This window comes from Trachurus trachurus, assembly GCF_905171665.1.
Source record: "Trachurus trachurus genome assembly, chromosome: 8".
Classification (NCBI taxonomy): domain Eukaryota; kingdom Metazoa; phylum Chordata; class Actinopteri; order Carangiformes; family Carangidae; genus Trachurus; species Trachurus trachurus.
Window position 1 is genome coordinate 16,107,982 of NC_139905.1, and position 14,364 is coordinate 16,122,345.

The 14,364-nt window shown below is 44.5% G+C and overlaps 1 protein-coding gene across 4 annotated transcripts in view; it reads left to right on the forward strand.

Annotated features, from left to right (window-relative positions):
- Positions 1-290: 290 nt before the first annotated feature.
- crebbpb (CREB binding lysine acetyltransferase b) overlaps positions 291-14,364 on the forward strand; it is a 40,859-nt gene continuing 26,785 nt past the window's right edge. For all 4 annotated transcript variants that reach the window (XM_083977326.1, XM_083977327.1, XM_083977328.1 and 1 more), the window contains exons 1-2: positions 291-1,173; positions 13,032-13,651. In XM_083977326.1, the coding sequence (XP_083833452.1) occupies positions 1,089-1,173; positions 13,032-13,651 (705 nt within the window). In that variant the 5' untranslated portion in view covers positions 291-1,088. The remainder of the gene's footprint in view (positions 1,174-13,031; positions 13,652-14,364) is intronic.

Here is a 14,364-nt window from a genome sequence, read left to right on the forward strand (position 1 = left end):
ACTTTTCGCCACTGGCATAATTAATAATGCATTGTTTTTTCTCTTCAAATTAGTTTTTTTTTGTTTTTTTGTAGTAGTAAAGTTTTAAACCAGTGTGGAGCAGAGAAATTGTCTATTTTCTTCTTATTTGGGGGTTATTCCACCTCTAGAGGCAACTTCACGTACGTACAACATGACGCACGGTGGGACACAGGTTTACGTCAGGGCGTCATAGCACGACACCTCCCCCTCCTCCCCCCTCAGTCTAGCTGGGAAGAAAAAAAAAACTTTTTTTTTTTGTATCGGAGGAATCAACAGCCGCCATCTTGACGCGGCTCAGAATCGGGATTTCGGGGGGAGCATTAATTTTAAAAACCGATCGGAGCTATCCAGACCGGGCTCAAACGGCTTTTTTCGTGCAGAAAATCGAAGTGTTAGTTCTTCCGATGAGAATTAATGCAAACATGTGAGGATTACGTGGGTTTTTATCGTCTCGAAAGCCCACTGTATATTTGATTTCCCTTTTAGAGAGCGCCGCTTCTCGCCGTATCTCCGTCCCGAGACGCTGTATTTACCGGGAGACAGCGACGAGAAAAATAATCCACCTCATAGAAAATATTTTTTGAATTTTGCTCTTTTTATTTAAGCCCAAAGTAGATTTTATGGCTGCTCGTTTCGACTACGAAAAAAATGATTCTGTACAGACGTGAAACCGGCGATCTGGAGAGAAAGGGATTTTCTTACGCTTTGTGTAATATTTTATGAATGTTTTTTATTTATTTTTCTCGAACCGAAATAATTTTTGGACGTGATTATTAAGGATAATTATGTGGGTGTTGGGTGTTGGATTATCATGGGGTGATCTTCGGCGGCGAAGCGTGGCGCTGTTGCCCTTCTTTTGAAACCCGTTTTCTCCAGGCAGCATTTCGCCAGTCTGCCAGTCAAGAAAAAAAAAAAAAAAAAAAACACAGTTAAATAGCTTTTTTACGCCCAGCGTGAGGAAAAGTTGGCAGTTTTTATCCGCCACAGGCCGACAACTTTGACTGATCCTGCTATTATTTTCCTGCACCATCATCATCAACATCCATTCATAACATTTGCCGACCAGGATGGCTGACAATCTGCTGGATGTCGGACCCCCCACTGCAAAGCGAGCCAAGCTTAATTCACCTCACTCGTTATCAGACGCCCCAGGTAAGGACGGTTGTGTTTTTTTGTTTGTTTTGTTTTGTTGTGTTTGTTTTAACCCATGATAGTGAGGATGTGTCCACTCGCAATAAAATGCATGTGTATATCCAGGCTGCACTCTGTCTGTGCTGATGTAAAGAGGATGGATGCATGAGGTAAAAAAAGATCCACGATGGGCTCAGATCATCGGCCACTTCAGTGGGACTGTGCAGATATCACAGGGGATGGGGGGTTTGAGTTCGTGTAAGATTGTTTGATCAATTATCATAGGTGACAAAAAATACCATAAGCTGCAATTAGTGTAAAGAGGGGGGAAAAAAATGCAAACTCACTGCCTCTGTTTCACACGAGAGTTGCTATTTCTTATCAGGGAGAGTTCACTCGCAACTTTTTCTGTCTTGCAGGGTTAAAAGTGATCTTAAAAAACACAATACTGCTTACCCATAATAACACCAACGAGATGCAGATGAATGAAAGTTTGACAGTGGATGTCTTATAGCGTTTGGACCCCTCTTTTCTTTGTTTTCCTCTTGGACAGGTTGTTTCTTGAGTAAACTCACAGCACCTGCAAATGTATAAAAACCTGGCATTTAGACAAATATGATTGTGATCTGATCTCCTGAGAGAAACTCATCACTGCCTCTGCGTCCCTGAGGCTGGGATGGATTCAGCATCTTGGTCATTGACACTTTAGGAAGTACTTGGACCTGTGTTTGTCTGTCTGAGAAGATGATCTGAGTCACTGCTCTCATTAAGAAACATGCTAAAACAGTAAAAGGCATCTGAGGAAAATGAGTAGATTTGTTTCTTTGTCTAACATACAGCGTTGTGGCTAGTTCATGCAGTGAATGTGCATGATGGAGCTTCAGAGCTGAGAGAAAACTGCTGCCATGGTTGAGGCTGAGTATTAGGAACTAGCTGTAGGGTCTGCCTCTTCACCAGTCTGACCTGCAGAACAACTTTGCGCCATTACATGGACAAGTTGGACTGTGTAACAGGAATTAAACCTATGTTAGCAGATTATAGCAGCGCGGCACCCTCTCATTACGCCTGTAAAGCGCATATACACGCTGCAGACGTGTCTGTCAGCGCTGTGAAGTTGGTCTCTGATTTCTGTATGTGGTCGGTGGTTGACACAGGCAACTCCTCACACTTAACAGGGCTGTTGTTTGATTTCGAGTTGAATTTTATCTAAATTTTCTATATTCTTCAAGATGAAGTCTCACAGATCCCCAGTTTCCAAGAGAAATGTTGTAGTGGTCATGAGTTATAGTACTAGTTGTTGTTGTCAACTATTATGAGTGTGTGGAAGCAAGCCTGGCCGCTGGGCATGTAACAGGTGCATCACTTCTAATATAAGGAATTTTCACTTCTATAAATTTGCTGTGACGTGTTTAACCACCGGATTGCAACTCTGGACTATAAGTTTGTACCTCACTGACAGAAACCAAAAAATCGGAGCTGCCTGCCACCCATCTGGTTGGAAGTCCAAATGAATCATGCGTGATGATTAATAATAATATGATGATGAACTGAGCAGCAGGGCTACACTGTCCCCAGAGCAACTTCGTTAACTTGTCTAACCAGGACCTATATCGTATCGACGCATGAACCTGCTTCACATGGATAATGGACTAGAACTTCTGAAGGGAGGGAAAATGTCAGATACTGCCTGAAAAGTCGAGAGGGGAGAGGCTTCAGTGCATCTCTCAAAGGAAAGCAGGGAAAGGTGTGGAGTGGCTGGGTCTCACCAGAAGCTGCCGCTGCGTGTGTGATGTCAACAGGCATGACGAGATGATGGGAATCCGTCTGAAGCGATGCAGCAGCAGCTAACTGTTTTCAGTTTCAAATGATCTGTTGATTGTTGCTTCCACTAGAGTACTGAACTGATTTGCACTGAATTTTGGAGGGTTGGAGCTGTTGTTCAGACAGGGAAGAAACTCTTTAAATTTTTGGGGCACAGCCAAATAATTTCTGATGAATGTGGCACTGATGTTGACAGAGTTGTGTGCTTTCTTTCTTTTTTGTGGATATAGCCTATTGCTTCATACATACAATGCCAGAAAATATAAAAAACTTGTACCAGCTTTATCTGAGTGGAAGGTTTTTTTGTGCTAAAATAATCAGAGTATTGATAATATTTTGTTAATTGTGCTCCCCCTCGCCATTAGAACTATTGTAATCCAATTATAAAGTCTGAAAAACAATAATCGGTGGTACTTCCATCTACAGATTGTATATTGAGCAGCTTCATAGTTCAGGAGCCGTTCAGCAATATTAATCGGCACAATCCTACTAGTTGTGCATATGCATGTGTGTATGTGTGTACTGTGTGCTTTGCTGGTGTTTGTATCGCAGTCAGTTGCTCCAAGCATTGAAAAAACACGGACCGTCTCATTTTAAGCAGGGTCATTTTTTAGGATTGCACCACTTCACTCTCATCTTCCAGCGAGTGCGTCGAGAGCACAGAACTTGCTTAATTTTAAATTGTAGTGAAGACTGGAAACATCTGTCTGGCGTTTGGAAACAGCTGAGAAGTTTCTTTGTTTGGGCTGTCTTCCTTTTTTTTGCGGATGGCTACATTATCTCGCCGTCTGACAGGGCTCGGTCGTCAGCCAAGGTAGCGCATCCTTTCAGAGGGGTGACGGGACCTTTCGCTGGGCAATAAAGCAGCGTGACACTGGGCCTCCTCCCCCACCGCTGCCAGGAGCCTCTCTCTCTCTCTCTCTCTCTCTCAGTTGACACTCTCACACAAAACGCACTCGCACACACTCGCACAAAAAACACATGTGTTCAGTATGACACTGCGCAGTGTCTCTTGTAGACCTGCTCCTCTCTTTGAAGTCCTGGATGCCGCTCAGGATCTTAAGTACTCTGAGAAGATTTTAAGTGCCAGACTGCAGATGGGAGGATAAGCACAGTTTTTTTTTTCCTGAGATGAAAAAGGCCTAATTCTGAGAAAATTGGGAGGCAGATACTGTGCAGCCTTGCGCTTTTTAAATTTTTTTATTTCTACCAACAGTTTTTACACAGGGTTATTAGCTGAGATTCTCAATCAAAGCCATTAGCCTAATAGTTTACTAATTGTTTTTTGCTTATGCATTTTTAATTAGTTATGCATTTTGATGTGGACAAAGATTAGTGAAATGTTACAAAATACTGTGTAAACTCTTTGTTGGTTGGTGACCAAATGTTTTTCCCTGCCAACAATACTACATCGGCGTTTTGGAGTGCATCATAGACCTTTTGGAAACGCACATTGGCCACATTTTAGTTTTAAAACTCTGGATGGGCAGAAACTGAGACTTTTTTGAAAATAATAACAAAGACGCCCATGATTGCTTCTTGGTTGGGTCTCACCTGAAAGCTACTGACCTTGTTGTTAAATTAAGCATTTTAATACTACAGATGTCTTGAATTATCACTACCTTTTTAGTCACTCTCATACGTTACCAACATTAACAACTTTTATTAACAACAAATGGCTTATAACAAAATGTGGATGGCGCTGCTAAAAAAAAAAAAAAGTGCTGCACACTCCAGCCGGTTCACCTGCAGCTGCACAGACAAGCTGTCAGAGGAGTCTCTGCTGTTACTCTCTCTTTAGCCTTTTGTTCGGCTGCACTTTGTATTTATAAAATGAGTTCAACATTAGAAGATCTAACCTCCATCGGAACAAGATCAGCTGAGCCAGATCACAATGGATGTGGCGCTGCTCAGCTGTAGCAGCATCTCTGTGTGTTTTTACAACATCAGCAGGAAACAAGCCGACAAGACACACATGATAACAACGGCAACACAGTGCTTCATATCTAGCCATGGTTTTTGCAGAAGTTTAGTTTTTCTTGAGGACCAACTAACTATATGTGCGACTTGCCATCTTTTCCTCTCTCTCTTCTCTGAGCTGTCCCGTGACAACGACAAGCGTCCATCAACTTAAAGGAATAGTTCACCCAAAATTAAAATTTCACTCATTATCTACTCACCCTCATGTCGACTAAGGGTTGGGAGAAGTTTCAGAGTCCTCCGTACCTACTCTGAGTTACAGGGGGGCTCGGCGCAGCACTGCATGTCCATATGACGGTTGGAACGGAGCTCACTTTTCTTCGTCCAAAAAGACACACCAAAAGACATCCAAATACCTCCATAGTGCTCGTCTGTAAAGCTAGGGACACACCGGGCCGACACGACCAGACGCCGACGCCCGCTTGCCCGACGGGTCTGTCGCCTCTCGTCGGAGACAGTCGGGAGAGAGGAAGCAGTGAAACACACCGCCACGACCACTCCCGACGACACAGCAGTCTGTATGTTCTGCGCTTGCGCGAGATGCAATAATTCTCCATTACAGCGGGTGGCGCTAGTCTCGTGCCCGTTATCCGAAACATGAAAACAGAAAATGACCTAACGGAGAAACCATAGAAGAAACCAGGAAGATTAAAAACAAAGCGCACAAAACAGCTTGGTTATTTTTGAGAAGACGTTTTGGGCGTTTTGGAAAACAAATCTTGGCAGCAAAATGGTCGCTTCGGCTGAGATGCTCGTCGCGTTGACTGCTCTCGGGCTCGTTCTTGCCCGAAGACATCGCAGGAGGGAAAAAGTGGGTGCTTCACTCCACGTAGCCATGGCTTCCAGTAAATTTCGAAAAATGATGCAAAAATTAAGCAAAATGTAGTTCGTCTCTGCTTGCTCCATGTGTTTTATGCATGGTTTGTTTACTATCGTCACTTCTGCCCCTCTTCCACCCCTCCCACACACTGCGCTGATTCGCTATGGCACCGCCCGTCATAATCGTCATAGATGGCACACAGCCAATCAGAGTACCCGACGAGTCTACTCTCCCGATGGCCGACAAGTCCCGACTGAGCATGTTGAATCGGTCCCGACGAGTCCCGACGCTCCCTGACGGAAAGGAACACACCAAACCGACGCCATCCGACTGGTCCTGACGAGGCCCGACGGTCGGTCCGGTGTGTCCCTGGCTTAATGTCCCTCTTGTATTGAAGCCCCAACATGAGAAATTGTCCAGAAAAAAAATTAAATAAGTATATGTTTTAAGCTTGTTTGTAGCGGAAGCTCCCAGTGTTGCGCTGCCGGAATCTCGCGCGATTTGCGGAGCCGTGAACTGGGTGTTAATGCAAATCGGGCGAGATTTGGACGGACCAGGAAGAGCAGTGCTGGGAGCTTCCGCTACAAACAAGCTTAAAATATAGACTTATTTAATTTTTTTCGGAACAATTTCTTATGTCGGGGCTTCAATACAAGAGGGACATTACAGACGAGCACTATGGAGGTATTTGGATGTTTTTTGGTGTGTCTTTTTGGACGAAGAAAATGGAGCTCCGTTCGCAACCGTCATATGGACATGCAGTGCTGCACGGAGCCCTGCTGTAACTCAGAGAATGCACGGAGGACGACATGAGGGTGAGTAGATAATGAGTGAAATTTTAATTTTGGGTGAACTATCTCTTTAAAACATCTCCCGAAAGGAAAACGTTATACTATTGGAGTAAAATCGAAAACTCGCACACACTCTGAGGGGGATGAATCTTTAAAATTCTTGCCACTGAGGGCGCGGGAAATGTTGAGTGACAGGTCCAGAGCGGTCCGGAGACAGGCTGCTTCGAGGCCAGTGGGCGGGTTCTCGGCTGGTAAATCCAACATGACGCTGTTCAGGCCGCCATATTTGAGTCACAAAAACGACTCCCCAAAACCAATGGGTGACATCAGGGATGCTACGTCCATTTTTTTTACAGTCTATGGGCTGGACATACACTCATTATTCAGGCAGAAATGACGGTGACGAAACTGATACTGTTGCTATTTTAAGATACCATGGTATATGTTATTACCGTATTACTGCCCAACCCTACTGGAAAGATATTGTTATTGTTTTAAAATGAAAGTGTGGTAGTGTGGACACAGCCACAGTGAAACCCCCCTCATCACCTTGCTGTGGATTTTTTTCTTTTCTTTTGAACTTACTTGGTTTCATTATATCAAAGAACTTTCCCATTTCCCGTCTCTCTCTCCACTGTGCTATCAATTAAAGGCATTAAAAGCCCCAAAAGAATACTTAAAAAAAAAAAAAATCTAATGGGATGCAATTTTCAGACACCACTAAGGTGGACTGTACCATATCTGAACCTCCGTCAGGTAAGGTTTACAGCTACCTGAGCTGGCGCATGTCACTTCCATCAAGCAGAGCGATAGGACAGACTACAGTCTACAGGAGAGACCTACAAGCAGGTAGCTCCCTCGTTTCCTCAGTGCGTTGTGCCTTTGGTTAGGGTTAGCCCATGTATGTGTGCCCCCAAGTGTAAAAAAAAAAGTTGCAGGGGTAATTCAAACACTGATCACCATTATCTTAAAATTGGCATGATAACTCGTCTGTTGTTTGCTAACTTGTCCAACCTTTGAGCCCCTTTTTTCCCCAGCGGGTCTCTGTGTTGCGCCTCTCTCCAGGTCACTGGTGTATGTGAGTGTGAGAGGAAGACGAGCTCTGACTTGCTTGGGGAGACGTTGTGTGGCGTCACCCGCTGATTTGCATATATAAATATCTAGACCCTGACTATAAGACAACTCGTCTTTTTCAGACTTTTTCTGATGTTAAAGGGATAGTTCGGGTTTTTTGATATGAATCTATATGGCATCCCCATCATCAGTTACGTGCTGTGACGGTGACTTTCCCCGGACTGTGTCCCGTGAGCGGAGTTCCGGCCTGGTTTCGGTGCTGACGAATGTAGTCCGGCTAGTTGGCTGGGGTCACGAAAATAAAGCGTTTTTCTTCTCAAAACAATATGCATTCAAAAGAGTGATACATTTGCATCACAAAACCGTTGTCCACGAAAAAGTCTGACCTCGCAATCGCTTGGCGCTATTTTCTCTCCCTCCGTATCACTGCGCGCTGCCGTGATGAAGCCATCCCTTGTTTTAGCACAGAGCTAAAGGGAGACCTTTATGAACCTGATGTGATGCTGAACTTCGTCAGATGGAGTTAAAACGAGCAGACAGAGAGAGGAGGGACAGGGAAGTGACAAGCTGAAGTTAGACCACAGCTGTAGCTGTGACGGACAGGGTGATGATCAGTAATGCAGCGCAGTCCGTTATGGAAGATCTGAGGCTCCTCTGACAGCTGCAGGTGAGCCGCAGGTGAGCTGCACGTCAGCTGGCTGGAGAGTAGTGCCGTTCTTTTTTTTTTCTTTCTTTTTTTTCCAGCAGCACCGTCCGGTGCAGGTGATGCACGCTGTCTGTCTGTGTATGTTTGTAGGTCTGATCTTCCACCATGAACTGCGCTGCAACGATCACCCACCTCTTTACCTAACTCCATCTGACGAAGTTCAGCATCACATCAGGTTCATAAAGCTCTCCCTTTAGCTCTGTGCTAAAACAAGGGATGGCTTCATCACTTGTGTCATAATCAGAAATGTTTATGTGAACTATCCGAGCAGTAAACTCCGTGAAACAGCTGATAGAAACGCGCGCGGCCGTCTACAGGCGGCAGCGCGCAGTGATACGGAGGGAGAGAAAATAGCGCCAAGCGATTGCGAGGTCAGACTTTTTCGTGGACAACGGTTTTGTGATGCAAATGTATCACTCTTTTGAATGCATATTGTTTTGAGAAGAAAAACGCTTTATTTTCGTGACCCCAGCCAACTAGCCGGACTACATTCGTCAGCACCGAAACCAGGCCGGAACTCCGCTCACGGGACACAGTCCGGGGAAAGTCACCGTCACAGCACGTAACTGATGATGGGGATGCCATATAGATTCATATCAAAAAACCCGAACTATCCCTTTAAAAATACCGTCTTACATTGGGGTCAATAGGGTAAGATTGATGGAAATTGTGACATTTCCTAAAGGCAGTCCCTCAAGTCATTATGGCACGTCATGCCTTCGGTATGTTGCAAAGTAATATTATCATAATACACACTAATGGGTGCATGAGTCACGTTTGTTATTGTAAAGCGACTGACAGATAGCAAAGACATCTCTGGTAGTCACATTCAACCCTGTGCACATGTGGCTGTCGCTCACAGCCACAGATTAGCAACTAGTCTTTGATGTTCATGTTAATGTGTGTCAGTTTTTATGGCTCTCTGGTCTCATGTCAGAATGTGTTTGCCCCTGTGGCCACAGGCAAGTGTCAGGCTTGTTTTCATTTGTATGGCTGAGTGGGCGTGTCAGTGCCAGAGCTGTGAAACAGGCAGCCATTCTCTCAACGCGAGCGCTCACCTAGCGGGGGGTTGTCCTCCTCCTCCTCCTCCCCCTCCTTCTTCTCCTCCTCCTCCTCTTGTCTAGCCTGTGTGTATGATCACTAACCACAGGCTGAGCGTTATTCGCCTACATGAGCGTCAGCACATGTTGCAAATAAGGAAAACCGTTAAAATGTTGCATTTCACCAGAATGGCAAAGCATTGCCACAAGATGCTCTGGATCTGCTGGCTAATGTCTCAGCTGAGGGGGAAGTGATGGAGATGATGAGAAGGGTTGGAGGCCCTGGACGGCAATCAGCCAACCTAAACAGCGTTGCCCTGTAGCCCTCTGTATGTCCACCCTGATCCTCCCGCTGCGTGTCCCACACGTCCCCTGCATGCTGATACTGTCTAGATTAGAACAGGGCTATGAGCTGTTTTATTCATTTACATTTTTGTTATTTGTCTGCAAAACCTGAATAAAAATGCTCTCTATTCTTATGAGATTGTGTTGTGGATAACCCAAATTAGTTTTTTTTTCTATTTTCTCCTGAAACGCTGCCTCCGTGACGCTGCAGCAAATGACTGCAGCCCCAGCTTTACAAGTGTGGTGTGCTGCTAATTTTGCACATCTTGAAGTCATCACGACTTTTCTTATAAAGCACCATGCTAAAGGTTTTACAAATGTGCTGCCAATCAAATGCATCATAGGTTTGCAAAAAGCAAGCCTCCTCTGTTAAATTTCTTGTTATTTCTTGCTGAAAATGTGATTCTTTAATGTGGTGGTCCCGTCCATATTTTCAAAATAAAATAATTCATGCAAGCTGCATGGAGTGGAGACACAGCGCTGGACTGTGAGACAATTTAAAATTGAGCTTGTCAAATGAGCATAAATCCGAAAATTAGAGTTCAGCTTGAGGATTCATAACATTGCTCAAAAGGTTCGAAGAGGAGCTTTATCCCGGTTTTGATGCAACCTCATCCAAATAAAGCCTTCCAAACTCTGGAAGTAAAATCAACCATTTAGTTCTTCAATTAAAGGTTGAAGTACACCTGGCAGCAGCAACGTCCTCTTCATGTGAAAATAGGGCGACTCGAATGTTGGGACCCTATGATTAGCAGATGCTTTTGTTGTCACTGCTTACTCATGTGATAGCTGCTGGCGATTGACCCATCACCGCTTTGTTGTTGTAATGAACATCTTCAAATCATATTCTCAGCATTTGTAAAGAACCACTATGCTGAAGGTACTTTGTGTCCTTCAGCAGGGTTTTTGCAGCCAATGTTTCCTCTTCTTCTGAAAATTGTGTGCACTCAATCTTGTTGTTGAACTGGCCTCAGGCAAGACACAGGTGTGTGCCCTTAAGTATGCACCATCCGTGTCTCTTGCTGTTCTTTGAGACTTGTTGCTTTGACCTCAAGCACTAACAGCTCAAGCCTTTCGTTGAAAGCCTATAGCTGTAATATGTAAGTAATTGTCATTATATTTCAGTGAGAAGGAGGGTTGGATTTCTCCTTTAAAAAAAACAACAACAGGGTTCTCAGAGCTTGGCGTGTGTCGGGGGTGTGGCAGTTGTGCTTGTAAAATCTTTATTGGCTATTGACAGAGGCAGACTTGCACCTGCACATTAAGGACCTCTGCACAGATGCGGAATTTGAACTGTAACCTTCATTAATGTTTAATTGTTCGTAGTTTTCATGTGTACTTCAGCCATAAGAGTGCTCTAAGCTACAAGGAACTTTTTTTTTTTTTAATTCTCTGTGCTCAAGAGTTTAAAAAGACTGCTGTAGTGTAATTTTGTGTGCGTGCATGTTTGCTATGCACATTACATCTTAACAGATCATGTTGTTGCATAATATTCTGCTTATTCAGTGTGACTGTACTTACACAGGTGCTTGTGCTCTTTCTTTTTATTTGCATAACTAACAATCCATGAATCACACAAATTATCATCTTTTTAAGATGATACCATAATAATCCTCTAAACCCCTGCCATGATCATCTTTGCACATGTTCCCTAAAATTTGAGCAAGAAATGTGGTGGGCAGGGCATTGGCAGGAAAAGATAAACTCAGAATGTTTCGGTTTTGGCTAAACTATACAATGGGGGCAATTACAAAACATAGTTAAAGGGATAGTTAAACATTTTGGCAAATTGGCCCATTGCCATAATCACTGTAGTCATAGCAGTAGGTTCGTTACCTTTATTTGTCGGTGTAAGCTATTTTTAGAACGGCAGAGCGGAGCAGCAGGCTGTTCAGAGCTACGCTACGGAGCTTAAGGGAATTTCTTGGTTTCCCTCATCAAATACACAGTCCAACAACCCCAAAACGCTGTCATGGACAAGTTGTGACCTGCACATTCACCACGCTATGAGATAATAACGGAACGTTATGAGATGGAGTTGTTTTAGAGGTAAATTCATGCAAAACTGCTGATGCGCGTTCCCTTCAGGGACAGTTTTTCAGCAAGCAGTCTCTGTATTTACCTCCGTTTCGTAACGTTCCATTATTATCTCATATAATGTGCAGGTCACAATTTGTCCATGAGAGCGTTTTTGAGTTTTTGGATTGTGTATTTGATGAGTTTGATGAGGGAAACCAAGAAATTCCCTTAGCCTCCGTAAAGTAGCTCTGAGCAGCTGGCGACTCTGCTCCGCCGCTCTAAAAATGACTATAGTGATTATAGCAATGGGCCAATTTGCCAAAATGTTGAACAATCCCTTTAAGTCTTCTGTTCTTCAGATAAAATGAACCATTTAGATCTCATAGACAAATTCCTTAGTATCTCCATTGGTTGTTAGCAGCTTTGTGTGTTTAGTATGTTAGTGGTTAAGGACATGTGAGTGATGATTAGGGCTGCCCCCGACCAAAGATTTTGTTGGTCGACCAGTAGTCGTCACTTATGGCGATTAGTCGACTAATCGACCCCCCACCTTGAGGGAAAACAAACAAACAAAAAATTTAAAAAACAAAACAAAAACTTTATTTATTTATTTTTTTTTGCCCGAGGTCAGGTTGAGAATTAATTAATTAATGCTCGTGACTCCGGCTGCGTTGGGTCCGAGATTCAACAACAAGCCGGTCGGGTTTCACCGTTATTACCGGCAGAATGCCCGTTTATCATCAATAAACACAGTAGATGAGGAGGGTAAAAAGTTACTGAGCTCAGGCTGTGTGACTGGGGTGCGGGGGTGGGGGTCCGCGGCGTGGAGCGGTGCGGGCATAGACATGTGTCTATGGGTGCGGGTCTCTGACTGCAGCGGGGACCATCATGGATCCGCTCCGTGAGACTGAGACTGACCGCCGGTGAGCGCTGTGGGACGGGACCGGGGCTCAGACAGCACCCGCTAATGGTGACAGCGGTGATACGAGAGAGACTGCCGTGCCGTGTAAAAAAAAAAAAGAAAAAGTGTCACGTCACGACTTCCTGTATCTGGCCCTTCAAAATAAAAGCCCCATAACCTTTCATATACAGTTCAGTCATTGATGTTGGCTTAATTTTGACAAGACACGGGTCCAAATGTTTTTTTTTTTTTCCTGCGACCAATCGACCAATGAAATTTTGGTCGGCTAATGATTTTTTGGTCGACCAGTGCTTGGTCGACTATTTGGGGGCAGCCCTAGTGATGATGGCTAATTGTTATTTCCATTTCTTTGTCTTTTTAGATCTCGTGTCTCTGTTTGACCTGGAAGATGACCTTCCAGACGAGCTCATTCCCAATGGAGATTTGGGAATGGGAATGTCCTCTAACGGTGGCCCAGGTGGAGGGGGTCCTGGTCTCAACTCTCTTGTTCCCGATGCTGCAGCCAAACACAAGCAGCTGTCTGAGCTCCTGCGACCGGGAAGTTCCTCCATCTTGGGAGGCGGCCTCAACTCTGCCGGCCCCCAACAGGGAGGAATGGTGGGAAGCCAGCTGGGGGCTGTGCTTGGCAAAAGTCCACTGGGCCAGGGCTCCCCCAATCATCAGTCTCCCCAGGCCCAGAAAGGAGGTGCTGCAGCTGCACAAGGCAATGGAACCGCGGGCATGAGCTTCAGCCAGGCCATGTTGAACAGTGGGCCAGGTCACGGGGTCATGGGCCAGACAGGGCAGGTGATGAACGGCGCTCTAGGACCGGCTGGTCGGGGGAGACCTGGCATGCAGTACCAAGGCCAGGGTATGCAGGGTGCACAAGTGGGTGCTGGACCTGGTGTCGGAGGCAGCGTGCTGGCGGAAACACTCACCCAAGGAGGGCCACAGATGGGCGCACACAATCCGTTGAATGCTCAGCAAGCTGGGAACATGAAGGTGAGGTCTTAAACTCTTCTCTTATCTTCTGCTTAATTAATGACACAAGCATGCAGTTGTATGTGTGCAACAAAGTATAAGAAAGCACAAAGCGTGACAGATCATAATTTTGTGAGCACATGATTAGATAACTACTGTACATCAGAGGGCGTTTGCAAATACATCATGTTGACATGTCAACCTTTCTCAATTTTTGACGGGATGTGTATGTAATACATTATTTTTATCGCCTAGCCCTATTGCTGGCTTGTTGTCACCTATCTCCCCCTCACCATGTATTGATCTGTTGTTCTTCTTGGGTCCGCTAGAGGAAGCAGACAATCAGTTGAGGGGCTTGAATCTGCAGTGAAGTGCATCAATCTCTGTGGGTCTAACTTGGCCCAACAGAGAGTTTCATAGCAGATCAATGCTGATGTGTTTATTACTGAATTCCTATGCCTCGCTAATCTAAGAATGAGTATTTCTATAAACGCAACAAGAGCTGCAGTTGTGCCATGGTGGTACAACACAGAATGATCTGCTGCTGGTTTTACATGTTAGAGTTGTCACGATACCAAAATGAGTACCAATGATATTATACCAGACAAAGTATCAAAGTTGTGGATATTATCACGATTAATCATTATTTTTATGAACTACAATGTATTAACACATGTTATAATTACTTACATACATGGAAATATTTCAACTTTTTTAAATCAACAGACAAGCAG